Source organism: Dipodomys merriami, unplaced genomic scaffold (genome assembly GCF_024711535.1).
Source record: "Dipodomys merriami isolate MVZ:Mamm:240054 unplaced genomic scaffold, mDipMer1.0.p SCAF_91, whole genome shotgun sequence".
Classification (NCBI taxonomy): Eukaryota; Metazoa; Chordata; class Mammalia; order Rodentia; family Heteromyidae; genus Dipodomys; species Dipodomys merriami.
This window is the reverse complement of record NW_027206524.1, coordinates 3023738-3049891: the sequence shown is the minus strand read 5'-3', so window position 1 is coordinate 3049891 and position 26154 is coordinate 3023738. Positions and strand designations below refer to the sequence as shown.

At 37.1% G+C, this 26154-nt stretch overlaps 1 protein-coding gene across 1 annotated transcript; it reads right to left on the bottom strand.

Annotated features, from left to right (window-relative positions):
- Positions 1 to 11413: 11413 nt before the first annotated feature.
- On the bottom strand, positions 11414 to 26000 carry LOC138821296 (L-aminoadipate-semialdehyde dehydrogenase-phosphopantetheinyl transferase). The gene is made up of 6 exons (XM_070013426.1): positions 25754 to 26000; positions 23769 to 23994; positions 17014 to 17135; positions 16348 to 16509; positions 14248 to 14319; positions 11414 to 13251 (listed from the first exon to the last, which is right to left on the bottom strand). The coding sequence occupies exons 1-6, from the start codon at positions 25934 to 25936 to the stop codon at positions 13087 to 13089; spliced, it is 930 nt and encodes a 309-aa protein (XP_069869527.1). The 5' UTR covers positions 25937 to 26000; the 3' UTR covers positions 11414 to 13086.
- Between the last annotated feature and the right edge of the window lie 154 nt (positions 26001 to 26154).

The following is a 26154-nucleotide window of genomic DNA, read 5'->3' as shown; positions in this document are numbered from 1 at the left end:
GCAGGTGTCTGCACGTGAGAAGCTGTAGAGCCGAGGAACAGTGTCAGGAGATTTGAAATTTGCACAAAATGCATTTAGGAAGAACTATTTTTTCTGCTTTTAAACAACACATTGAGGCACTCACACATGTAAACCAGGGAAATTACACTTGGAAATAAGCACCACTTATGTTCCTCTCCTTGATTACATATTCAAATGAATGTACACAGTGTTATTGGTATGTGTAACTCCATGTGAATGGGAACATTCTAACCAACTCATTCGGTCCATTTATTTAGATCTCTGATGGCTCATTTTGGTAAAATGCATGTACTTTCCCTCATGTTTCTCCCAACACCATTAACTGGATTGAACATCACTTAAAGTACTTTGTTAAAATAGCTGTAAGGATATTGAATTACTTCTTTCTTTCTTCCAGGTACTGTCACACTGAACTCCAATACATAGGAATGTGAGTACCTCCATGAAAATGACCTCTGTATTCTGTATGACCTTTATAACATTCTATTGAGCCCAACACCCTGCGCGTAGCAATGTGTATGTGTAAAGAGGAAGAAAAAGTCCTACTAGGAACTAAAAAAAGAGAGTTGCTGCCTTGCTATCCTTGTGCACTGAGGTTGGCTGGGGGAAGATCATTATGTTTTCATCACTGTATAAAGGTTTAGCAGGTGGAGCAAGGGGAAGTTTTAGGAAATGAGGTAAATTTTTTTTAATTTTAATTTTAATGAAAAGTGATATTAAAAGGGGTTGTTTTTACATAAGTAAGGTAATGAGTACATTTCTTTTTTAACAATGTTACCCCCTCCCTCATTCTCTCCCACTTCCTTCCCATTCTTCTCCCCACCCCAAGTTGCAAAGTTCATTTCCAACATGGTGTCTAGTGAGTATCACTGTTAAATTGGTTCACCCTTTGTCCCGCCGATTCAGTGATTCTCCTTCCCTTCCCCAAATCAGATAAACTTATATACAAGATAAAGGGTACAGAAATAAAAAACAGTGACAGCAGGGAATAAACCAAAGGAAAGGAAAAAAGAAATAACTGCAAACAGTACAAATAAAACAAAACAAAACACCTCTGGCTGGGAATGCGGCTTATTGGTAGAGTGCTTGCCTAGCATTCATGAAACCCTAGGTTTGATTCCTCAGTAACACATACACAGAAAAAGCCAGAATGGTGTTGTGGCTCAAGTGGTAGAGTGCTAGCCTTGAGCAAAAGAAGCTCAGGGACAGTGCCTAGGCCTTGAGTTCAAGCCCCAGGACTGGCAAACAAAACAAAACAAAACAAAAAACATCTTATTTCCATTTCTTGGAGTTCATTCCAATAATCATTTTATATGGTCATATGCACATAGCTATTGAGCCATTGTGATCCTCTGCTAAGAATATCCTAGACATCTTCTAGTTGTTACCAAAAACATGGGGTACAAGGGCTTCTCTAACCCTTATTCTGATATGATGCATTGATAGGCTTGGCGCTGAGATTCCAAAAGATTAATTAATTAATCTACCAGAAATTCAAAGTTCTCATGATTTACCCTGAACATAACTAGCTTTTCTATTTGATTCCTACACCATCTATGGATATGTTAAAATATTCACCAATCTAACATAAATTCCTATAGACTCCTTCTCTAGTCAACTTTGAGTCTCTTTTAGCACCAAACTACTTTCTCCTCTTATTTCATCTACATTTCTACTCCCTAGGTCTGGCTTTTTTGTAGTGGCACAGGCATGCTTGCTTTTTGAGGTAAGCTTGTGCCCACCTGCCTTCATTCTCTGAGGCTACCCCCTGCAGCCTACATCTCAAGCATTTCTTTTCCCTCCTTCACCTTGCCCAGTTCTTCTGTCTTTGTTGGCATTTCCTTCACTGGAATTCCTGGTTCATCATACAACATTCAATATATCCACATTCACCATATGATTCTTAGGTCTGGATCGCTAGTTCCAGAGGTACATCCAAGCTCCAGCCTCATATTTCCACCTACCTGATAGAAATCTTCTGGCCTTCTTCTGGATTTTTCTAAACAAGATTACCCAAAAAGAAACTCACCAGCTTCCCTCCCAAATTGCTTCTTTCTTCCCAATATTCATGCTCCCAGGCAGTCATAATCAACGTCCATCATTTATTCACTGAAAAAAAACAAACAAGCAAAACTGTAAACACTTGGCAAACAGTCTTGGGCCTGCCTATAAGCTAGCACAGGTTTTCTCCTGCTTCACTGTTATATAGGGACAGCACTTGGATGGACAAAATGGCAAAGTACATCTTAGATGGGAAATATAGAAGGATTACACATATTCCCATCTGGATACTGGTCCTCTTTCAGCCTCTGGGTACCCATTCTTGCCTCTGCCCCCTTTAATACCTACTCATTTACCTCTGAGTCCATTCCTTCCTCTGTCCTTCATCAGAGACAGACTCGGGACTCTGAAAATGCGAATACCATTATTTTAAGCCCTTTCACTTGTCATTTCACTAATGGAACAAAGCATAGAAAGTTTTGGTTATGTTTTCTAAAGGAACTCCCAAATGTCTACCCAAAAACATGTCAGCTTTTTAGTTTAGAGTTTAGGTTTTCATGCCTGTCGTAACTTTGTTTTGCAAACGTTATTTAAGGCATATTGGTTGTGCAAAATAATGGGTTTCATTATCTAGTTTAGATTTTGAGCTTTATCTCTATCTAGGTATTGCTAAAGAAGGATTGCTTATCAATAAGCTATTGAACTGTACAAGTAATTTGCATTTGCTCTTCTATTTCAGCTCACTTTTTCTCAACTATTATTCAGTCATTTGTGCAAAGTTTTACATTAAATATTGTGCTAGATAGCAAAGCTTCCAGCTCATGGTAACTGTTATGTATATCAAAAAAATAAAAACAAAAACAAAATACATCATACCACCCTAAAGCCAAGGCGCTACTTTTACTTCCCAAACTCTGCCCAAGCCCTCGAATGGACTCAAATTTCTAATCCCAAGGACATTCTCAGCTTGCCTTCTTCCCTGCAGCAAGCCTTAGTCCGGGAACTATCACTCAGACTTGTTTGTTTTTAATCTTTGTGTCCCCAGTCTTCACATTGCACACATGGGCTTTCTTTTTAAAGAATGCAATTTAAGTAGCTTCAGCTATGCTTGGCATTGTGAGCAAACAATCCAGCACAAGACTTTTGAATTAAGTTTCTGTATATAGAGTGATGATAAATGCTAAGCAGCTTTACAAAAATGTTGTACAGAAGTCAACCAATTAAACAAGTATAACACAAATCAGATGAAACAACAATCAACTTGACTGCATATAATTTTCCATGGCCCTAATAACTTGCATTGGGATTTTTTTGCTGAAGTCTAAATAAATAAGTAGTCAGAGGTGTGAGCATTATTGCATCACCAATGTCATATATTTTTTGTAGATGTAAAGAAAAAGTGCACAAAGCTGAACTGAATGAACTACTTGGGTTAGAGTTGATCTATAGGCAAGCAGATGGCTTATTTTCATACAATTTCTGTAAATTATTTTTCTTTCTGAAGCCAGCCTCATTAAGATTTATGAACTTGTAAATAATTCTAGAGATGTGAATTGAGCCACAAAGTTGTCATTTGAAACAGTCCATTCGAGGTTTGGGGAAAATGGTAAACAAGTGACTTGACAACTTCCATGTGGCTCCAATGTAAGAGGACTGATTTATCAATGGATAAGCTCTTTCAAAATATCAGGTATCTTTTTGTTTGCCCATCTTAAAATTCTGAGTGCATCAGAAGGATAAAGCCACTGTCATGAAATTCAGGCAAAGCTTGAAGGAAGATTTTTTTTTCAAGTAATAACCACAGCTTTAGTAATCATCAAAGTAATCCACTGCTTAAAAATCCTCCCAATGGCTTCCCACCATGTATAAAATAAAACTCAAATTCCTTTGCCTGGTGAATGATTAATGATTGGCATATCTCCTAGTACTAGAATCTGCCTCTAGACCTCCTTGCAGGTATGTTATGATCCTCAGAAGCTTTATTTGCAACAACTAAAGTCCGCAGCTATTTCTTCCACTATGTCTTTGCTGCTGCCTTCCCTCTGCTTCCATTTTCTTCCCCATTACTACAGCAAATAACACTTACTTTGAAGAACCACATGAAGCATCCATTCCTTCTACTCCTCTCCATCCACCCAGCAAGAATTGAGCAGGTCTTTTTGTTTCCAACCCATAGTCTGCATATGTTCTAATGACACCAATAATCAATTGTTATACTCATTTATACATCTATCACTCACTAAAACAGTATAAACTCTTTGAGGAAAGGGACTACCCTATCAAGCTGGGGGATAAGCATCTTATAGATTCTGTACTTGAACCTTTATACCCTTCATGTATAAAACACAGGGATTAAAACATAGCTTGGCATACATTTGATAATAAAGGGTGGGCGAATAAATGAACACATATAAACTTTCTCTACTAAAATTCCAAACAGGAAGAGAAGTTGAAATGAGAAGTTTGACAAAGATATGTCAAGCATCTTTTAAAAATTATATTTGAGTTCAGGAGTAGCTTAGTTGAACACTTTCCTAGTATATCCAATCATTTGGGGATGACAGACAGATCTACTTCACATGCAGCACAAAACTAACATCCAAGCAGGTCTTTCTATTGAAGATAAAATCTAAGACATGACAGCTATAGGTTTATAAAGTGTCCTTAAAGTCTGAGGTGATAAACAGAAACATCTGTTTATTCTATCTTGAAAACCAATTACTTAAACAACTAATTTCTTTTAAGAGAGAAATCACTTCTTATTTTAAGGAATTGTTTTAGAAGATGATCCTTTAAAATACATATTCTTGAGCCCCATATAAGTCCCAGTGAATAATCTAGAATCACTGAGAATAAGGGCCCTAAGGCTGCCATTTTGCTGCTGTTGTTGTTGCTTCTGCTGCAGATTTCCCAGTGTTTCCTAAAGTTTGACATCCAATTCTCCACAGATGCTGGAGGGTGATAGACATCAATTTATGCCAGACATTCTAGGCATTCCTAGTGACTGGGATTGTTTTTCATCTTTTCCTTACAGCTCTCAGAACTGGAGCTTTCCTTCTCTGATGTAAAGCTAACAGTCCAATTACACATGACCTTCTAACCCCCCAAATCTTATTGCAAAGCCTATTTTTTGAGATCTGCTTTGAAAAAATGCTTCAAAGTACAACTAATTCAAAGATTTGCTGGTTCTCTGATTAAAATTCTCAGCAGCACTGAGTAAAACGCACCTAGGCTCTATTCTGTCTCAGCAGAATCCAATTTGCTGCAGGGCACAGGTCTAAGGGCTTGAATTTTATCAATCGAATGGAGTTCACGTATGTATTCAATATGAATTCATGCATGTAATACACAGAATACATTATATGCATAAAATTAGACTTTAAATAATTTATGAAATCATGCTATAACTAAGTAAATGAAACAATGTAAGATTTTGTAATGGAGTACTATTGGAGGTACTTATTAGAAATAAACTTTCAAATCTTTACTATCAATCAAAGTGATAGTATGGTATATTCAGCCAATTTATATACAAATGCTGAAGGATCTGACAATAAAACTTGCCAAGATATTTTATTCTTTTAGCTTTGAGAGACCTGAAGTTCTCCAGATTTGAAAGCAATTGTGTTATGCTTTTATTGTTGGCCTCCTGGAGCTTTTCAAATCGATGAAATTTTCAGGAGGTGAGAGAATTAGATCTATCTAGACTTAGGAACAGGAAAATCTGTGGGCAATGATATTATCTCCAGGTTTTAGAGAAAAGGGAAACAGAAAAAATGAGACAATATCAAAGTGGGAGGAAGAAGAGTCAAGAGAAGTTCTTTAGTTTTTTAGGATTTTTTTAATGGGAAAAGTAATGCTTCTTTCTGGGAATATTTTGAAACCAGGAAAACTTATGTGTCAGAGAAGCAAAATTTATCCTGGTCACATGCTAAGTAAGGGCACAGGAGGTAGGTCTGACCTTCCACTTCTGTGGAGCATCAGGGAAGGCGAAGAGGTTGGCTACAGATACGGATCAGAGGGTGGACGCAGTGCAGGGTTCAGGAGAGGGTTTCTGAAAGATGTCATACCTCCAGTGGAATATGGAGCAAGATCAAGAGCTGAGAGCAACGATCCAGTATGTCTTCATTGTTGGAGGGGAGAAGAAAAGTATAGAAATCATCTGAAGGGATGGGAAGGGGAAACAAAGGAGGAGGCAACAATGCTTGATAAGAAATGTACTCATTACCTTGCTCACGTAATTGTAACCCCTCTGTGCGGTATTTTCACAATAAAAAAACTTATTAAGGAAAAAAAAAAGAAATCATCTGAGTGAGCATGCTGATCAGGAAAGGTTGGTATGGAAAAGGTGAAGGAACAGATTTGGGGTTCTAGGAAGCAGTGAAGTGTACCGATTATTGTAAGCCCTACTATAGATGCTATACATGAACCTAAGGGATAAAAGGGATTGTCCTGTTTTTCAAGCAAGGTAATAGCATAAGTTAATTTGGTTTGCAAGAAAGACAATTCTAACATGTAGACATAGGCAGGACTGAAAGTTTATTCTTGAAGAGATAGATACTTTGTGGTACTTAAAACTCCTCCTTATAGCCAGAAAATGTAGTTCAGTCTACAAAACCAAACTGATGAATCAAAGGTTTCCTAAAGCAATTTTGTTGAAAAATCTAAACCCAGGGTGAGTTTTCACTAAGCTTCTTATTTAAGTGGCTTTCCTAAGAACCTCATAAATATGAACTCAGAACTCTAAAACAAATTTGGTTCTTTTTATGCTTGCCTCAAGGCCAGCAGAAAGAAAATCATATTCCCCTGTGATGCTAAAAGGAAAGAGGGAAATAAAGCAATTACTCACACGGTAGAAAATCTGCATTATTACTTTGGACATAATATACTGTACTTGTTTCTGACTGAGTCCTTCAACATTAGGCTTTTAAATGATCAAATACTGGGCATTTTAGCAAACTCCCTAAAAATAGCATGCAACAAAAGTGATTGGAATATAACATAAGTGAACTAAGGACATAAAAGATTCATTTTCCAGTAAAATGTGGACTAACTGCCTTGAGAACATTTTTTTCTTTTTGATAACTACACAGATAAATGTATCTTGACTTACAATTTATCAACTATTTTGAGAAAGACCATTTTAATGGTAATTCTAAGTACAAATGTGATTAAAGTCTAGGACGAGGTAAATACGTTTTTCCCTTAGTAAATCAATCATGTTCAAAGTTAAAAGGATGACAGTTTTGCAAGAGGCAGTTTCATTAAAATGATGTTTAATACTTGAAATGTGTTCTCTGTGAGGGCAAGTGTGGTGAAGCTGCATGCTCAAACCCAAACCACATGCCATTCTTTTTTAAACTCTGAGATGCCCTGTTCCAAATGAATACTGTCTTCAAAGAGCAGTATTTATCTGTATTTTTTTCCCTAAGGAACACAAATACTCAGACCATCTTAGAAAAAAAAAGTGCCAAGATTAGGCTTGTCTAAGTCCAGCTGGATTCCAAAAACATGGTTTTAATTCATATGATTCAAGTTTAACAAATCCTGCATACACAAATAAAAGTAGACCTTCAATCATTAAGAAAAAAAAAAAAAAAAGATCTTCAAGAGGGGAACCAGTGGCTGAACACCTGTAATCCTGAGGCTGAGGATCACGGTTTGCAGCCAGTCTGGGCAGGTAAGTTTGTGAGACTCTAATCTCCACCAAACCATCTCCCAAAAAAGCCAGAAGTAGAGCTGTGGCTCAAATGGTAAAGTGATAGTCTGAGCAAAAGAAGCTCAGGGACAATCCAGGCCCTGAGTTCAAGCCCCAGGACTGGCACAAAACAAACAAACAACAACAACAAAACTTTCAGCAATGAAACAAATGAAATTTTACCAGGCAATATTCCTATCACTTTCAAGTTATTCAATGATTAATACCTTAACTCAATGGTCAATGTACTCACTATACAGGAATGCCTAAGAAAACAGCAGGAATTCAAGCTTGAAGATCTAGACTATTTCTAGGCATTGTATATGCTTATTTGCTGCAAATGTTTCATTGTATACAGGGTAACTCTAGACCTACTTTAAGTCACTAAATGCCATTCTTTAAATGTGTTGATTATCTGAAGTGTAGCTCATTTAGTATACATTGGCTTTAAACAAAAGTAAATTTGGATAAAATGGCATAGTCTTTATTTATTTATTTAGGAGCTACATAAACACAGAAATTGAAGACCAAGAAGTGGCTTCCTTTATGAAAACATGATTTCTGTGCTTCCATGTCCTGACCAATTTAAAAGCTATCATTGAGGAGAGCAAAGGAAGGAGTAATATTGTCCAAAAAGAAATGTATTCATTACCTGACTTATGAAACTGCAACCCCTCCATACATTACTTTTATAATAACAATAAAAATATTTCATAATTGGCCACTTGATTATCATCCCCAAATTCAGAGCAGTAGTTTGGATGTGGAATAAATAATCATACTGAAATCTATTTCCATCTGTATACCAAAATGAGAAGTACTGACTACTGTCTTCCTGTGAAGGTAATGATTTCATGATTAGTATTCACTATATAAACTCGACGAGGAAAAGGATAATTTCCATTTTTAAGAAATCAGCTATATCCAAAGTGAAAATAATAGTCACCTAATTTAAACTGACTTTCAAAGTCAACTATTGTAATCACTGAAGCTCTGTCATTTCCTTAAGTTCATGTGCAATGCTTCCAATAAAAGCAATGACCTATAATGTTGAAGTCACATGCCAGTGGGTGGCTCATGTCTATCCACTCAAAGCAGGAAAGGGAGCTAGGAAGTGTGGACAGTAGAGGGTAGAATATGCCCCAATGAGGGGACAGTTGAGTGAATGTGTGGTAGAAGTGACCAAGTGAGCCATGCTGAGATATGGAACATTCCAGACAGAGGGAAAGTAGGAGTGTGTTGCCATAGTCAAAGCATAGCAGTCAGGGTGACTACAGAAGAGGGACAGGATGAGGGGAGGTGCAAATGAAATCGGGGAGTAGAGACCCAGATAGGGTTCTACGTGTACTAGGAAGTCTTGTCTTCTACTGTGAGCACAGCAGCTGCTATGTGGAGAAGTAACGGAGACAGAAAGCCATTAAAAGTAGGGAGTCCAATGAAACTCCAGTGTCAACCATCCAAGTGAAAAAGGGCCAGCTTAGAGTAGTAAAAGGACGGGTGATGCATGACTATGATGTGGTCTGACAGATGTACTTGAGTACTATGTGTGGAGGTGCGACATCTCACCCGCCACCAGTTACAAGTGTTCTTTGTTCCCTCTCCCTCAGGAATTTATCTATGCATAGGCAACCTGATCCTAGCATCCCACTTCCCTAGGGCTATTCTTGGTACAAATTGTTTTATTATTCAAGGTTGCTGCAAGAAACAGATGGCATATCCAAAAGGAATATCTGAAGGAGAGTGTAGACGAGTAAAAGAAACCCAACAAGACATGAAGCAACACTGGCTAAGCAGAAACAAGATGCTTCTATTCCTAAAATGAAAGGGCAAGGAAAACGTGTAGGAGAGAGCTATATTGGAAACTGTGATGCTGAGGAAAGTAGCTATTTCCAAACTACTGCATGGAAGGGAGAAAGGCAAGTATAATCATCCTGCCTTCTTTCCCTTTTCACTCAGTCTTACCCTAATGGTCCCTTTCATTTGCAGAACCCAAGGGATAGGAAGTCTGATTTATCATAGAACATAGAAGGAAATTGGCTTCCTAGAGTATTGAGCAAAGTGAAAGTTCTACTAGTCTTGAGAAGGGGAAAAGGCCTAGCTCAGCAGGCTTTTCACATAAGAGTTTCAAAGGGTACGGAAAATCATAGAAAAAAGAAAGGGGAGGTATTATCAGGATCATCAAACATATGGGTTCCTTTTCACCAAATGCTGACCACTCCCAGACCAGCAGGGGTGGGCTGACAGATGGGGTACTCTCCTGAAGGTGAATGGAGTAAAAGGGGGGGTTGAGGAATTGCACAAATTTTGTGCTATTCTCTAAGTATGGAATGTTACTTTTCTCCTAATTTTGGTTCCAGTTCAATTTTTCCACTAAATAATGACCCTAAAAGCAAAAAGCAAAAAACAAACAAACAAAAATGACAGTGACTATATTAAAAATTCTTCCAAAACTCTTACTTAAAATGTGGGCACATTTATATTCTATGTTATATGTTTATTGGCTGATTATTAACGTTCTTTATAAAAACTTGGTAAAGTACATTCTCTAGGTGCCCAATTGCTACTTTGTAAGTTAACCACTGTGAACACTCCTCTAAGTGAGAAGTGAGCTCAATTATTCTGCCATTTTTACTTCTTAACTAGGACCCAGTGATTCCATCCCAATGATTCAGTCCTAAGAAAAGAGGATTATAAACACATGCGCATGTGTGTGTGTATGTGCGCACACACACACACACACACACACACTGTATGCACTAAGAGTATATACTCATATACACAATAAAATTACAAGTATGATAAAGGTTATCTCTGGAGAAGAAAGGATGATCAAATGGAAGCAGTCTTTAGCTGCATCTGCTTCAATCCTGAGATACAAAAACAAAAAAACAACACACCATGAATATCAACAAAGTCTTGAGAGTAATCAGTAATACAGACAATGAATTACAATAATTCTGCTAGATAAAAGGAGTGTATGGCTGGAAGCTGGTGGCTCACCACTATAATCCTAGCTACTTAGGAGGCTGAGATCTGAGGATCATGGTTCAAAGCCAGCTTGGACAAGAAAGTTGTGAGACTTAGCTCCAATTAACCATCAAAAAACCAGAAGTGATGCTGTGGCTCAAAGGGGTAAAGCATTAGCCTTGAGCAAAAGAGCTGAGAGACTTGGCCCAGGCCCTAAGTAAAAGCCCCACAACTAGAAAAAAACAAAACAAAAAAAAAGGAGTGTGTGCAATGTTAGAAAGAAGCTTTATATTGGTAATCAAATGGAAAATATAAGTGAAAGCAATAAATGCAAGTTACTTAAGATAATTAAAAGTAACAACAAATCAGTTTGGAGTTGGAAGTGGCCAGGTCCAGTGATTGGTCATCACCTCTAATACCAGCTCAGGAGATGAGGCAGGAGAATAGAGTTGGAGGCCGATCTGAGTTACACAGTGAGTTCCAGGATAGTGAGATACATAGTGAGAACCTGTCTCAAAAAAAAAAAATCCTCTGTGGTGAGAAGAGGTGAAACTGCTTGTCGTAGGGCCATTTAAATAAAGGCAGTCATAGTAGTAGTATTTTTCTTCAGTTAAAGTAAAATATGGATCTATTTGTTTTGAAACGATGTGTATGTATAACTTGATTTAAAAACAGAAAAATGTAAAACCAAAAGCTAGCATACTGTCATGATCATAAAAATTCTGGAACTGTTCATCATTTTATTATTACAATGGCAAGACAGGTGTTTTTCATATCACTATTACACTCAGGTAAATCTTCCTTGGTCATCTATAATGTTATTTATTATACGTGGCATAACTGACCATACTTGATAAAATTAAGAACAAAAAACCATACTGTAACTTTTTTACTAAGTATCTAATTTTATACAGTTTACACACAATTTTTAATGTTAGTAACAGAAACAATGACATTATTTTAGTTCTTGGTATTTAACAATTAGGCTAAGTTCCCAAGACATGCACTACAGCTACATAAGAGACTCTGTCATCAATATGATGGTCTTGACATCTTAATATATTATGTTTGCACTTTAAGTTCTACCCACTAAAGCGATGAACAAGAAACTCAGAAAAAAATGAATACAAAGAGCTGATAACAACACTGACATACCAAACTCATTTGTGATGAAAGAAATATAAATCTTAAAAATGACCAACTTTTCATTTATAAAGGCACAGAAAAAAAATCTATATAGTTGCCCAGGGAGTACAGAGTAGTAGTCACATGTTCATTTAACAACTTGAAGTATAACTTGGACAGCCTTTGTGAAGAGCAAGCTAATACTTAGCAAATGCTCTAAAAATGTTAAGTCTTTTTATCCAGTCATTCCACTAAAAGCTTCCTTGAGAGCATAATTAAGCATGTACTTCAATACGAACAAAGGTTTTCACTGCACCACTGCTTAGAGTAATAAAATGTAGACAACAAAAATGTTCAACCCGGAAGAAAACAAGTATACTATGGCACAATTTTCTTATGGCAGGAAGGAAGCTTCACCTCAATACCATTCTCCCACACCTGCCTTAACATCTTCCTTTCGAAGAGTCTACTAATGATGAAAATGGTCAGATGTTGCAACCAGACATGAGTGGATGGGACTAGGGGGAAATCTGGGGGCTCTGGAGGAATGTCTTCCTCCCTGGTAAAATCAAGATGATAGAAAAAGTGGTCTTGTAGATGTAATTTGACGAAGGTAAAAAACTGAGTTATAGCAGCAGTAATTAGGATATAGGAAGAGGATGACCTTAAGGCAAACTCAAGAAATTGAGGCCAAGATGTCCTTAATAACACCTCAGAACTTGGTGTTAGGCAAAATAAAAATCTCTCCTTAAGAGCATCCTAACTTGTATTAGTCATACAAGAGTACTTTAGAACCAACACGTTTATGTAATACAGATGTTATGAGCAGGGGATGTAGTTTTTTTTTAAATCCCAAAGAAATATGTTCCCTTAAAAAAAAAAAAAAGACCCTGTTAATATGCATTCTTTTGATCAAGAAAACAGTCTGGGAAGATACCAAAGTTTTAAGAGTAGGTATCTGAAATAGAGGATTGAAATGCTTCCTTGATCATATTTGCATTTTTATTTTTTTTCCCATGCACATGTATCATCACTAAAAGAGTCTGCCACCCTTTTCATATCCCTCAACACAAGGCAATTTGGACTGGAATAGGTAAACATAAATTCTACTGGGCTGTGCTGAACTGGAGTTCTCTTTTGTAGTACTAAGAGTTTTGGGGTATTTTTAAAAACTTGTTTGTGAAGTCTGATAGTATCAAGTATTTATTTTTTTTTTAGTGAATTTGGGAGATTACAAACAATTTTCACTTCCCTTTTCTACGTAGGGAATCGTATCATGACTTAGAGCCATTTCGTATTAGAATTTCTTCTGTGAAGCAAAAACAGTCCCAAAATGAAGGGTCTTCAGGTGTCATGGGAACAGCAGATGATATTAAATCATTAAAGGTAAGAATAGTGAACTGCCTCTGGGATGGCTTAGAATCATCCTGAGCAGGGACCTAAAAGAAAAAAAAAATCTGTTTCATTACATATTAATCTTAAGATTGGTTTCATAAGAGCAAACTACACTGAAGTAGTATTAAATTACAATACAGAAAATTACAACATATTAAATTATAACTAATTTTTGTTGCCTTCTATGTTACTATTGCCAATATAGCAAATAAAAATAATGAAACAGGAAGCATGGTTCTCCAACTTTTTGTACATAAAAGTTAATGCGAATGTCTTACAGCTCACATCCAGAAAGTACAAACCAGTAACCTTAAGGTCAAGGGATCCCCAAATCTGTAATTTTAGCAAGAAGTGGTCCACCAGCAACCTTCTGAGAAATATTATTTGTCTAATAACATATTTTTAGGAAATTTCTTAACATGAAATTTAAACTAATTTCTATTCTGAAATAGATCCTTTGTTCAAGAAACTAACCCTAACCTAACCTAACCTTTAATGTTCTAATATAGGTCAAGCACCCCAATGAGAAAATCTGAAATCTAAAATGGTCCATAAACCCAAGCTTTAAGTCCAACATAACTCCACAAATGAAAAAGTCTATACCTGACCTCCTATGACAGGTCACAGTCAAAACATAGGCAGACCAAATACACTATATAAAATTACCTTCAGATTCTGTGAAGAAAGTGTATAAGTGAACTGACAGTAACATACGGCATGATATGATACAGTCTCCCACATGTTTGACTATAGGGTATTACTTTAAAGAGGAAAGGAAGTTCAATTTTCAAGGTAATGCTATTACTCACCCTTTATATTCAATACAGCCCCAATTTCACCAAAAATAAACTCCTGTTAAACATGACTAAAATAGTGAACATAGGGAATTTTGATAGGAAGTATGAAGTAATACCAATTTTTTTTGCAGCACTTTATTTGTATAAAAAGCACATAACATGTTCTTTGGAACAAAAACAAGCAACAACAAAAAAAAAAAATCCACCACAATCTCTAACCAAAAAAAGCCAAAGAAACTTTACCTCCTGATATCTAGATCCATCAGGTTTCCTAAGAGCTACGGCAACAAAGTGGTGATCATCTATTTTGCTTTCCTAAAATATGAAAGGCAAGAAAATACAGGTTATTAAATATATAAATCTAGATAGTTTAACTTTTTTGAAGTCTCCTTAGTCCCTCTTTCTCCTTTTCTAAGTCAAATAATAGACAACCAAGATAAAACTTTGTACTCAGTTGTTAATAGTAATTTGCCTTTGTGTATTATAGCATCAGTAATCTGAAATAATGCTCATTTTTAATTTGATGGTTCTTAATGATCACTGGCTCACATATGTAATCCTAGCTACTCAGAGTCTGAGATCTAGAGAATCTCTGTTCAAGGCCAGCCTGGGCAAATAAATTTACTAAACCTCATCTCTAATTAGGATAGTAGGAGTTAGCAGGTTGTGGTTTGGCTACACTGTGGAGTATATATATATAGAGTATATATAGAAAAATGATGGCCAAAAAAGGCAGATGAAACAAAACTGTTATACTCTGTTTACATGACATGGAACAAAACTCCTTAAATGACAGAATCGCTTCCTGTCTTAACAGGTTTGGGGGGTGGGGGGATCCTGGAATTTGAACTCAGGGCCTGGATGTTGTCTTTGAGCTTTTTTGCTCAAGTGTAGCACTCTACCACTTGAGCCACATCTCTACTTCCATCGTAACAGTTTTTGGCAAATCTCTTTGGCAAAATACTTTTATTCCCCTAGTTCCTGATACTGTTCTCTCATTTTACATCTTATCATTTTAGTTAACTCTCTTTCTTATCTTCTTCCATAAATACGAGTATTCTCAGGCTCTGACCCAGGCCTTTCTCTCTTCTAAATGGCTTCAAGCTGAGCTTCTCTTCGTACATTCAATTTACTTATGTAATCTCATAGCTGCAACAACAAACCCTGTGGTTTCAATTACCCTCACCAGGTTAATGGTTATACAGCATCTTATTAACTCAGCTGTCCTTTTCACTGGACTACTTGATATCTTCATTTGGGTGCTTCAGTGCTATCTCAAACTTAACCCCTACTTGTTCTCCAGTGTCCTACAGCTCAATGAACAATCCTATAAGCCAGAGTCCAGCTCCTAACATCTTTGACAACTCATTTCCTTAATCTCCAAGTACCATTCCAAGTGAGTTGGCTCTTTTAAAATACAAACTGGACTTTATCATTCTTTTCATTCTCTTGAGGAAATTAGCATGTCTCCTACCACGTCTACTTACTACCATCTTCGGGAGACCTGACCTCCTTTCTCAGCATATTATTCAAGTGATTATAGCAGAAGACCACATAACAATATAGCCCATTTGTTGGGCCCTTGACACTTAAGCACAGGACCTATCACAGCAGACCCCTTCCTTGGCCACACTGTCTAGAAGCTAAGTCAGGGAATCCTTTCTCCAGGGTTTTGGGGCTTGGAAGAGAAAGGGAATTCATCAGTTGAGTTTCCTAACTGTAAGCTTCATGAGCAGCAGCAGCCATGTTTCCTGATCAGATCAGAGAAACTCAGAAGGCTGCTGTGTAGAATGAAATTCAAAGATGAGGGAAAACGATCCAAGACATAAGAAGGCAAAAGTAAGTGATAAAATAAGCAGAATACTTCAGCCCTACTTGTAGCTCATTCTGAGGTTCAGTAACTAAATCATGATTAGCAGCATAGAAAAATGTCTTCTTGGCTTTAATGAATCACTAGCATCCAAGAATTACTAATGGCAGAAAGAGGCCAAAAATCTTTTAATGCTGCTAATGATTCCCCATGTGTGATCTAGCATCCTAAGTCTGAATCTCTCAAAAATCCCCTCATCATGACAGAGCTAATACCAACTACCTTCGGCTGCTCCCACACAAAGCCTTACTACAGGGCCTCCATTTCTTTCCTAGTCTACTTAACTCATTGTGACATATCATTCGAGCGTTCTCTATATGGTATTCCTGACTTCATCATCAAAGCATCAAGCATGCGATTCAGGTCCCATTAAATTTTAATCCCTCTGTACATCACCTTTACAATAACAATAAACTCAATAACTAGCCACCCCATATTAATCTTATACAGGAAAGAATATAGGATTGTCTTACCTCAAAGGACCATTCTTTTTCTTCCTCCCCATCCAGGAATAAACGTGTTTCTTTATAAACTTGGCCTATATCCAGGTTTAATGGAGCTATATCAAATTCAAGGCGCTGTAATTCAAATCCAAGTCCAACACCAATGGCTTTTATGAAGCTCTCCTTCAGTGCCTAAGATACAGACATTTTGTTCTTTGAATTAAATAGGTAAAGTTGTTCATAAAAATCTCTAGTCCCAACAGATCTGGATCTCTAGCTATATACCGTGTTATGGCTGTAGGCTACTTTTTTTTCTGTCCAAATTGTAGCATAGAAACAAACTATGCATGTGACATTATGGAAAAATCACTCTTAAGATTTCTGTGCCTATGTTCTCATGTGTAAAATGTAATGACAAAACAGCATTTTCCTCCCTACAGGATTGATAAGAAAACTAAGTTAAAGAACAAGTACCTTCTAATTGAGCTCAAAATATATATTAGATTTGCTCCAAATAAATGTTGTTATAATGTAATACTGTGTGTATAAAAATCATTAAAACTCTCAGGTAATCACTCATTTACCTGGAGCACTGCATAGTACTATGAGGTAACCAAAGGATTTTTACTCCTACTTTTAGGGAAAAGTAATGGAGCCACTATAGATCTTTGTATTTAAAATTAGAAAAAATTATACCCAGTTCCTGTAAAACATATCCAGTTGAGTCCATTCATCATTAAAACTTCTGATTGTTTCCCATTCTTTGTTGGTAAACTTTCTTTTCATAATATGAAAGAATTCTGGAATTGAACCACGTCCTGTCAAGTAGAAAATATAGATTCAAAACAGCTGTTTTATTAAAAACAAGAACAAAAAGACAACAAGAACAAGAACAAAATATCAGAAAATCCAGGTAAGGCTGAATGAAGGCAATAGTCCACCATAAAATGCAGGTTAGCCTAGAAACAGAAGAGTACTTTAAGAGGAATCAGTAGAATTATAAGCTATTATTAAAGAGACAGAAATGCATATATAATTGTGCCAAATGACTTTTTTTTTAATGCTGTGATAAATTTAGCAGCCAAACCCATTGTCTTTGGCTTCTTTCCCATGGTAAAATTTAAATACCTAAATCAAAGTTCCTTTTTTAATGGATTCATTTTATTTATTTTCCTTGTGATTCTAGGGATCAAATCTAGGGCCTTTCATGTGTTAGGAAAGTGTTCTACCTAAGTAACATTCTTAGCCTACATTTCTTATATTTAATAGAAATAATTCTCAGAAATCCACAAGAAACACTCCTAAAAATGGAGCTGTTAGGAAGTAATTCTTTTGTTGCGAGTATCTTCCAACAGTTTCTTCAAAGAGAAACAAATTTAATTTTGTTGTATAGTTGTTTCTGTGAAGTTATTTTCTTTTTAAATTTGAAATCTATCTTTAAACTCCAATATCCCAAAGACAACAATATATTATGTAGTATTGGAAAAATAAGTGGCAAATAAGAGATACAACTCAAAAGATTAGATTTTCAGAACTAAACTAAAACACAGAACAAAACATTTGGTAGGCTTTCTCTATTTTTCCAAAACATTAGGATTATATGTTCATCTTTACCTCTAGACAGTTACTTTATATCATTCTTTTATTCCACAAATATGCAGAGTATGTACAAATGTAACACAATTATGCAATGCATTAACATTAATAGTTTAAAACATATCATAGTTCTTGACATTGTACATTAGGCATATAATAGAACCTGATCCCTGATCCAAGGTTTGGAAACAGAAACATTTGTCAGATGAAGAGATAAATGTTTATTTTTATTTATTAAGTTACTTCCTAAATGTTCTATAGCTTTTATCTTTAGTTTGTTACTGCACTATTTCCCAGAAAATCATTTGGAGGTGAGTCCCAGTACAGGCTCTGTTAATGTAGCTGATTTACCCCAACGTCCATTTCTATACAATGGAATTTTATACTTCCCTCAGAAAGAATGACATTGCCCCATTTGTTAGGAAATGGTAAGACTTGGAAAAAATCAGATTAAGTGAAGTAAGTCAGACCCAAAGAAATATAGGTCCCATGTTTGCAATAATTAGTATATGTCTAAGATAATTTTATCAGATGAGCAGAAAAGCTATGTACATATGACCATGTAAGATAATGCTAAGCGAAATGTACCCTAAGATATGGACACAAGAGATCTTTCTTTGTTGTTGTTGTTTTTAATGTACTATGTGATTTTTTTTTGTTTCCTTTGTATGTTCTTCCCCCTATGGTATATCCCCTGTTGTCACTGTACTTGATTTTGGTACCCTGAATCTTGTATATACATTTGTCTAATTTGTAGGGAGGGGAAGGGGAATAACAAAGCAATGAAACAAGGACATAAGATGACCCATTGCAACAATGATAGCTATAAGACACTATATTGGAAATGAACTTTACAACTTGGGGCGGGGGGAGGGGGACGGGGAGAGGGTAGAGAAGTGAGGGAGGTGGGAGAGGGAAGGGATAGTGGGAGAACAACAAAGGAGGGGGTAACAATGCTCAACAAGAAATGTACTCACTCATGTACTGTAACTCCTCTATACAGCATCTTTACAATAAAGTTTTTAAAAAAATACTCAACTCCAAACATGGCACTACCAACTAGTTGGCTACAATTTTTAAAGAGACAGCTGCCAACTCACTTCTTTTCTGAACTTCAAAAGGTTGTAAAGGGGGGGTTACAATTTAATATGTCCACCTAAGTGTCCAGTGTTCCTGAGTAAGAGTGACCTCTTCTCTCATTCTCCCCCAACCCGTCTGTTCACTCCCATCCCCACTCACGTCACATTTCCCACTCTTTATCACATAGGTGCATTGAATATTCTTGCTCTACTTGTCCTCTATTCCCATATTTATTCATTCATTCAACCTCTCATACTAGCCCCCCCCTTAATACCTCATTCTTATAGAAAGAATTAAGTCTGGGGGGAAAAAGATGTTAAATGCTGTAACTGAATTACTGGAATGTAATCATTAACTACCCCATGGAATTCAGCAATTAGAATTCTAAAAACATTGAAGTGCAGATGTAGGAATATGATGAACAAAACATACCCTGCCTTTACAGAGCGTAATTTCTCCAATAGTAACCAAGTATCTCTCTAGTACTTAGGTCATTACTCCACATTCAGATGTCTTATAGTCTTCAAAAACATTTCTGATGTTCCTATGTGATACTTTAGGTCACAATAAAAGTTCCTGTTCATTTTTTAAGCACTGAAATATTAACTGCGATGTTAACAGTCCTATCAAGCAAGTCTTACCCTTTTGGGTCAATGGATGGATCTTTTTGATTGTCTAATGCTTATTTTTCATTTCCTTACTGAGAATAAGAACCACTCAATGAAAACTGCTTTATTCCTGTATACCTAGCACGAGCAGGCTAAAGAACACCTAAAAAAAGAAAATAAGCTTCCAAAAATTACTATTTCTGACTTTAAGCACATGAGCAATAAACTGTTTCATCTTGAATGGACTGTAATAAGTATTATATATGATAATAGAAGGTCCAGCTTAATTTGGATTTAGAAGACAATATTATTTAAGTGGAACTGTAGTCTTTACAAAAAAAATCCCAAACTCCTAAAGTTAAAAAGATGTGCCTGTCATGAGTTTACAATATCCTTTTGTTGATTTCTTCAAGTTTTCATTTTATAACCTCTAAGAAGCCTTTTCAGTTTTAACTAAATATAAGGCAATCAAGAGAAAAATTAAATATGTATGCTTATTTAAAAAACTGATTACACAATCACAACCAAGCAATCATACAACTCATTAACTATGTCTAAAAGTTCCCAATATGAACGCATGTTCATATACTTTTGAGACATCTAATCCACAAAATAAGAAATATGACAGCATGAGGAACGGGTAATTTTGTAACTATTAAGCCAAAGCACAACAGCACCACACTGTGGCATTATGAGGGAAAACCACAGCTTGCAAATATTCTACCGAGCATATAGTTTAAAAATCATTGGAAATCATAAGAAATAAATCTATACTCAAGGCTTTTAGTTGGTGCAAATGCTTCCATTTTCCATTATCTTTTATGATATTAAATGAGGAATAAACCGGGAAAATCAGGAAAAGTCAGTAAAGAAACTAAAGACATAAAAATAAAAGCATCAAGTGTTCTACCTACTCTGAATACTAGGATACATGATTTTTCTTGCAAACCCATTATGGAAGGCCTGCTGTCTTTCAGAATTTATAAGGAGAATAATAACTTTGACATACTTTCAAGGTAACTTTAAGGTAATAATAAATTAAAGGTCATGGAAATAATAATAAAGGAAAATTTCTTAGGAATAGTAGAAAAATAAACTGGTCCTTTAAACTATGTATAGTTATTGGGCTTATAAATTAGCAATCCTCCTAATAATACTATACACATTCATGTTTGTCAATTTTCTATTTAGTCATCCGACTGAACATTTAAGAACTTAGTAAATATATTTATACGTAAGATAAATGGAAAACGAGTTAGTTTAGAAGAGATTGATCCTTCACCTTATAGTTTTATCTTTAAGGAAGGTAATGTTGGATATTAAATATATGTTTTGCAATGATAAAAAATAGTAAGACCAGAGAGCTACTGATTTTTCCTTCCAACTTTTTTCTCCCTTTGAAATGGGAATGTCCATTCTACACCTAGGCATAAGCCATGGGAACCTAGTCTTCCAGCATCATTCTTAGTGATATTACTTACTTGACATCTCTAGAGGAAAGGAGTTAGGTAGTATAAAAAATACTCAATAAATGTTAGCTTTAAGGTTGTTGAGGTAGTTATTATGAAACATATATCCCCTTTCACAACTGTTTCATCAAATTTTGAAATGTTTTCCCCCAGTACATTGTGTGGTTAATTTTATGGTTTCTTCTTACTCTTCTAAGCTTAAAAAGATATCCTTCCTTCAGATACACAATTCTCCTATGTTCTAGTAACTATTACTTTTGTATAAAGTTCCCATGACCTACTTGTCAAGGGACATGCACCTAGGAGAAAAACTTTCTTTTCTAGAGCTATCATTATAATCTCTCCTGCCCTGCTACCAACAATGGGAGATGAGGGAAAGAAATGGCTTAACTTAGTGAATATGGCTAAGGCAACAAGGAAAAAGACTTTCTAATTTCCTACCTGAGACTTTCACTCAGGATGATGGATTATCAAATCCATCACTTGTTTCTTTCAATATACTCTTGATGCCTGCCCCAAAACAGACTGTTTTAAACACACTTAGAATTATTCCTTGCTCAATTTCCTCACCTATACTAATAAGCACAAGCAAGTAAAGATCCAAAGAAGCAGATTACCCTACAAGTAATGCTAAATCCATTACATGGTAATAATTCTAGTGACAACCAGAAAATACCTCCTCTTACCAAGCCTACCTCAGAAAGATAAATGGTGCACGTTCTTGTATAAGTGGAAGCTAGAGCTGAAATACAACTATACATCAGAACTTGTACATGGAGTTTGTATTTACACACAAACGAACTAAAGGGGGGTACATGAAGGGGAGGATTCCAAAGGCATAATTCCTCTGAACATCTAAAGGATGTAACTTGTGAGGAGGGAGGGGAAGGTAAAAGTGAAATAAAGAATGAAAATGCTCCAGAAGCATTGTACTCATAACCTGATTTATGAAATTGTAACTCAAAAATAACTATTTAAAAAAATCTCCTTTATGTGTCGGTGGACACAGTGACAGCTTTCTGGTGATAAAGCAATCAAAAGAAGGGAAAAGGCACACATATATTGTGATTAAATAATTGTGATTAATCAAAGAAGATCAATCAGAAAAGCTGGGAGGAACAAAAAGTTGAATAAAACATTAGAAGAAAATGGAATCTTCCTTTTTTGCTCTACTACCTTCTCTACTAAATGCCTCAATTAGGCCAAGAACTGATGGCTCAAGCCTGAATCCTAGCTATTCAGGAGGCTGAGATGAGGATTGAGGTTTGAAGCCAGCCTAGGTAGGAAAGTCTGTGACTCATGTTTCCAGTTAACTATTAGAAAACCACTTGGAAAAAATTGTATTAAATGAAGCAAGCCAGAAACATAGGCCCTATGGTTTCCCTCATCTGCAATAACTAGTATATGTCTAGGACAACCAGAAGCTATGTACATATGACCATATAACCTGATGCTAAATGAAATGAACCCCAAGATAGGGACACAGAGGTTTTATCTTTGTTGCTGTTTTTTTAATGTAATTATAATGTACTGTGTGATTTTTGTTTTGCTTGTTTCTTTGTATATCCCTGTATTTGATTCCAGTGTCCTGCATCTTGTATATACATTTTTCTAATTTTGGGAGGGGAAGGAAAATAACAAAAAGCTGAAATAAGGATTCAGGATGACCCACTGTAATAATGAGATGTACAAGACAGTATATTGAAAACGAACTTTACAACTTTGGGGGTGGGGTGGGGAGGGAAGGGATGGTAGGGAAAAAACAAAGGAAGGTGTAACAATGCTCAACAGGAAATGGACTCATTACTTCGCTCATGTAACTGTAACCCCTCTGTATAGTATCTTTACAATAAAAAAATATATATTAAGAAAAAGAAAACCAGAAGTGAAGCAGTGGTTCAAAGTACTACCCTTGAGCAAAAGAGCTCAGGGATAGCACCTAGGCCCTGAGTTCAAGACCTATGACTGACAAAAAAATAGTTTCAATCAGTGGTTACTTATTTATTCAGTATTAATCATAAATCAACAATGCACACCAAGTAAAATGGTAATAAAGTCTGTTTCCCACAGACACTACAGCCAGGCAAGTATTAATCTGTTGAGCCAATCTTTACAGTATAGTTGTGCTCTTAAGGATTAATGGCTTCTACATTTCTGATTTTAGAAAATCTCAAGAACAGCTCAAAGCTACAAAAACTTACAAGTTAGCCAAGCTCTGACAGCTCACACACACATGAAATCCTAGCTACTCAGGAGGCTGAGACCTGGAGGATCAAAGTTCAAAGCCAAACCCCTCCCCCCCCCAAAAAAAAACCCCACAAAAAAAAATGGTGAGACTCCATCCTTGATTAACCAGCAAAATGCTGAACTGGGGATTTAGTTCAAGTGGTAAGAGTGCCATCCATGAGCAAGAAAGCTGAGTGAGAAGATGAGGTCCTCTGTCCCAAACCCCAGTGCCATCAAAACAAAAATAAAAACTAAATTTTACTTCTGGGCAATGCATTACATGTATCCCTAATAATGTATAATTTCTTGTTTTTGTAGAAATCTGGTGATATTAAGGGGAAAATATCCTTTTCAGATGTATGCTGTTGTATACTGAATATCTTTAGTATATCTCCCAGCCTGCAATTACACAATAGTTAACAACTGAGATATCAAGGTGCTTAACTTCAACATAACAAAAACGTAACATTACCTGGGAAACTAGTCTTCATTATATCAATCCCAACTTGAAGCTCAGGTTCAGCAGCAAGCACAGCATAGTCCCCTTGATGAGAGATGTTAAAGTTGAAATTGGGGTAAGGATTTAATGAGTCCTTTGCAAGAACTGGTTTTCCCTTTGCTGTTCTTTGCAAACGAATATGATTCCAAGGAATATGCAATTTCTCTGCAATTAATTTCCTTATCATCAGACGACCAGCCTGTTAAGTATATAAAACATTAATTATATATGGACATTACTAAACATCATTATACATTAAGGGTATTTTTACACTTTGTAAAGTTTTGAAAGTACATATATATTACATACATATCACATTTCTTAGTAATTACCTATCTATGTGCTTTAAGCATTGAGGATTATTTCATGTTTCTATGTATCGATTTGGACTGTTAATTAGAGCAAAACATTTTGTAGTATTGGGGTACAGTATATAAACTAACTTCTAACATTGACTATTTCTCAGTTTCTAGATTTTCTATTTAAAAATGTTGCAAGAAGGCCTATTATACTTACATCCACACACATACAAGTTTTCAACAGCCTCTATCACTTAGCTGCAAAAAATTAGAAAGGCATAACCCATTTTGTTTCATTCACTCACACCTCCATTAAAAAAATCACTAAAAATGCACAAAAATTCTCTCAAGGATATGAAATGACAACACATATCGTTGTTTTGAAAATATCCCTCCAGATTTTTAGCCTTCCACTAAAACAGTAACTTTAAAAAGATTTGCCAATTCACTTTTTTTCCCATTCCTTATAAACCATAAGGAGTGTCATAAACATTCACCCAATATGCCTTCAAAAAACACCAGCAATGCCATGTGTCAATGGATCACACCTGTAATCCTGCTACTCAGGAGGCTGAGATCTGAGGATCCAAGCCAGCCCCTGAGAGAAAGTCTAGGAGACTCTTACCCCTAATTAATCACTGAAAAAGCAGAAGTGGCCTTGTGGCTCAAGTGGTAGAGTTATCCTTGGGCAAAAGAAGCTCAGGGACAGCGCCCAAAGCCCAGAGTGCAAGCCCCAGCACAGGGGGAGAAGAAAAAAAGTGTGTGTGTAAAGTCTAGTATATATTTGATTTAAAGGTACCAATAATTTCAAGAAAAACACATCTTGGAAGTGACAGTGATCAGCGATTATTTCAAGCTACACAATTAAGATGCTTATTTTGAAATGCAATTTCCAGGTGTTGCTCGAAAACATATTAAAATACACACTTTTTTAAAAGTAGCATTTCCCAAGCTATCTAGTCAGGAAATTCACAACCTGGGCTTGAATTTGTTAACAGGCTGGCCTAGGCCTCTCCCAGTCTCACCATGCACAGGGCTGTCACACTGTCAGTGTTTTCCAGGGTTTCACATGTACATTAGCGGTTCGGAGAGTGCTGGGATTAATTTGGTAACATTAAAAAAATAAAATAAAATCAAAGTGCCTGACTCAGTCCTCGCTATCCAGGAGGCTGAGAGCTGAGGACTGCAGTTCCAAGCCAGCCCCCTCGCCCGGGCAGGAAAATCTGTAAAACTCAACTCCAATGATTTTTCTCAAAGAAGTCAGAAGTGGAGTCGTGGTTCAAGTGGTAGAGCGCCAGCTTTGAGCAAAAACCAGCTCGGGGACAGAGCCCAGGCCCTGAGTTCAAGCCCTAACTAAATGATCATGAAAGTATTCACCGCGGGGGAAAACACTGTCACTCGGTAGGCCTTCGGGGCCCCGCTCCGCGGTTCGCAGGGTCTCGCGGGGGTGCGCAGGGCCGGGCCCGGGCCCGGCGGCTGACAACGCGGGGAGCAGGCCTCACGCCCGGGCCCCGCAGGCCGGCCGGTCCCGCCCCGGCCCCCCACAGGCGGTAGGAGACTGGGACCCACGGCCGGGACGGAAGGTGGGTCTCCGCACAGCCCAGCCCGCCGCCCCCGACATCGACTTCCTCGGTGCTAGATACCAAAGCCCTGGAGTACCATGGCTGCCTTGGCGTCCCGGGCGAAGACGAACTGGCCAATGCGCTCCTTCTCCTCGGGCTGGATAGATCGCACCGCCAGCAGCCATTCGGCTCGGCTCGGTAGCCAAGTGCCACAGGAGAAGGCCCAGCGCACGCCCTCCATGGATGGCACCAAGCACAACCGCTTGGCTGGGAAAACCATATACAACACGGACCGGGCCGCCACCTGAGGACTGATGGCGCGGACGCTACGCGGCCCCGCCCCTTCTCCCCTCCGAGGCGGCTGTGCGTGGAAGGCGGGACATCCTTTACGTCATCAGTCCCCACCCTTTTTCCCAGGAAACTGCGAATAGGAGTGCGACGTCGCGCTACGTCAAGAGGCACGTGGTCCATCCGGAGCTCACGCTGCCCCGCCCCAAA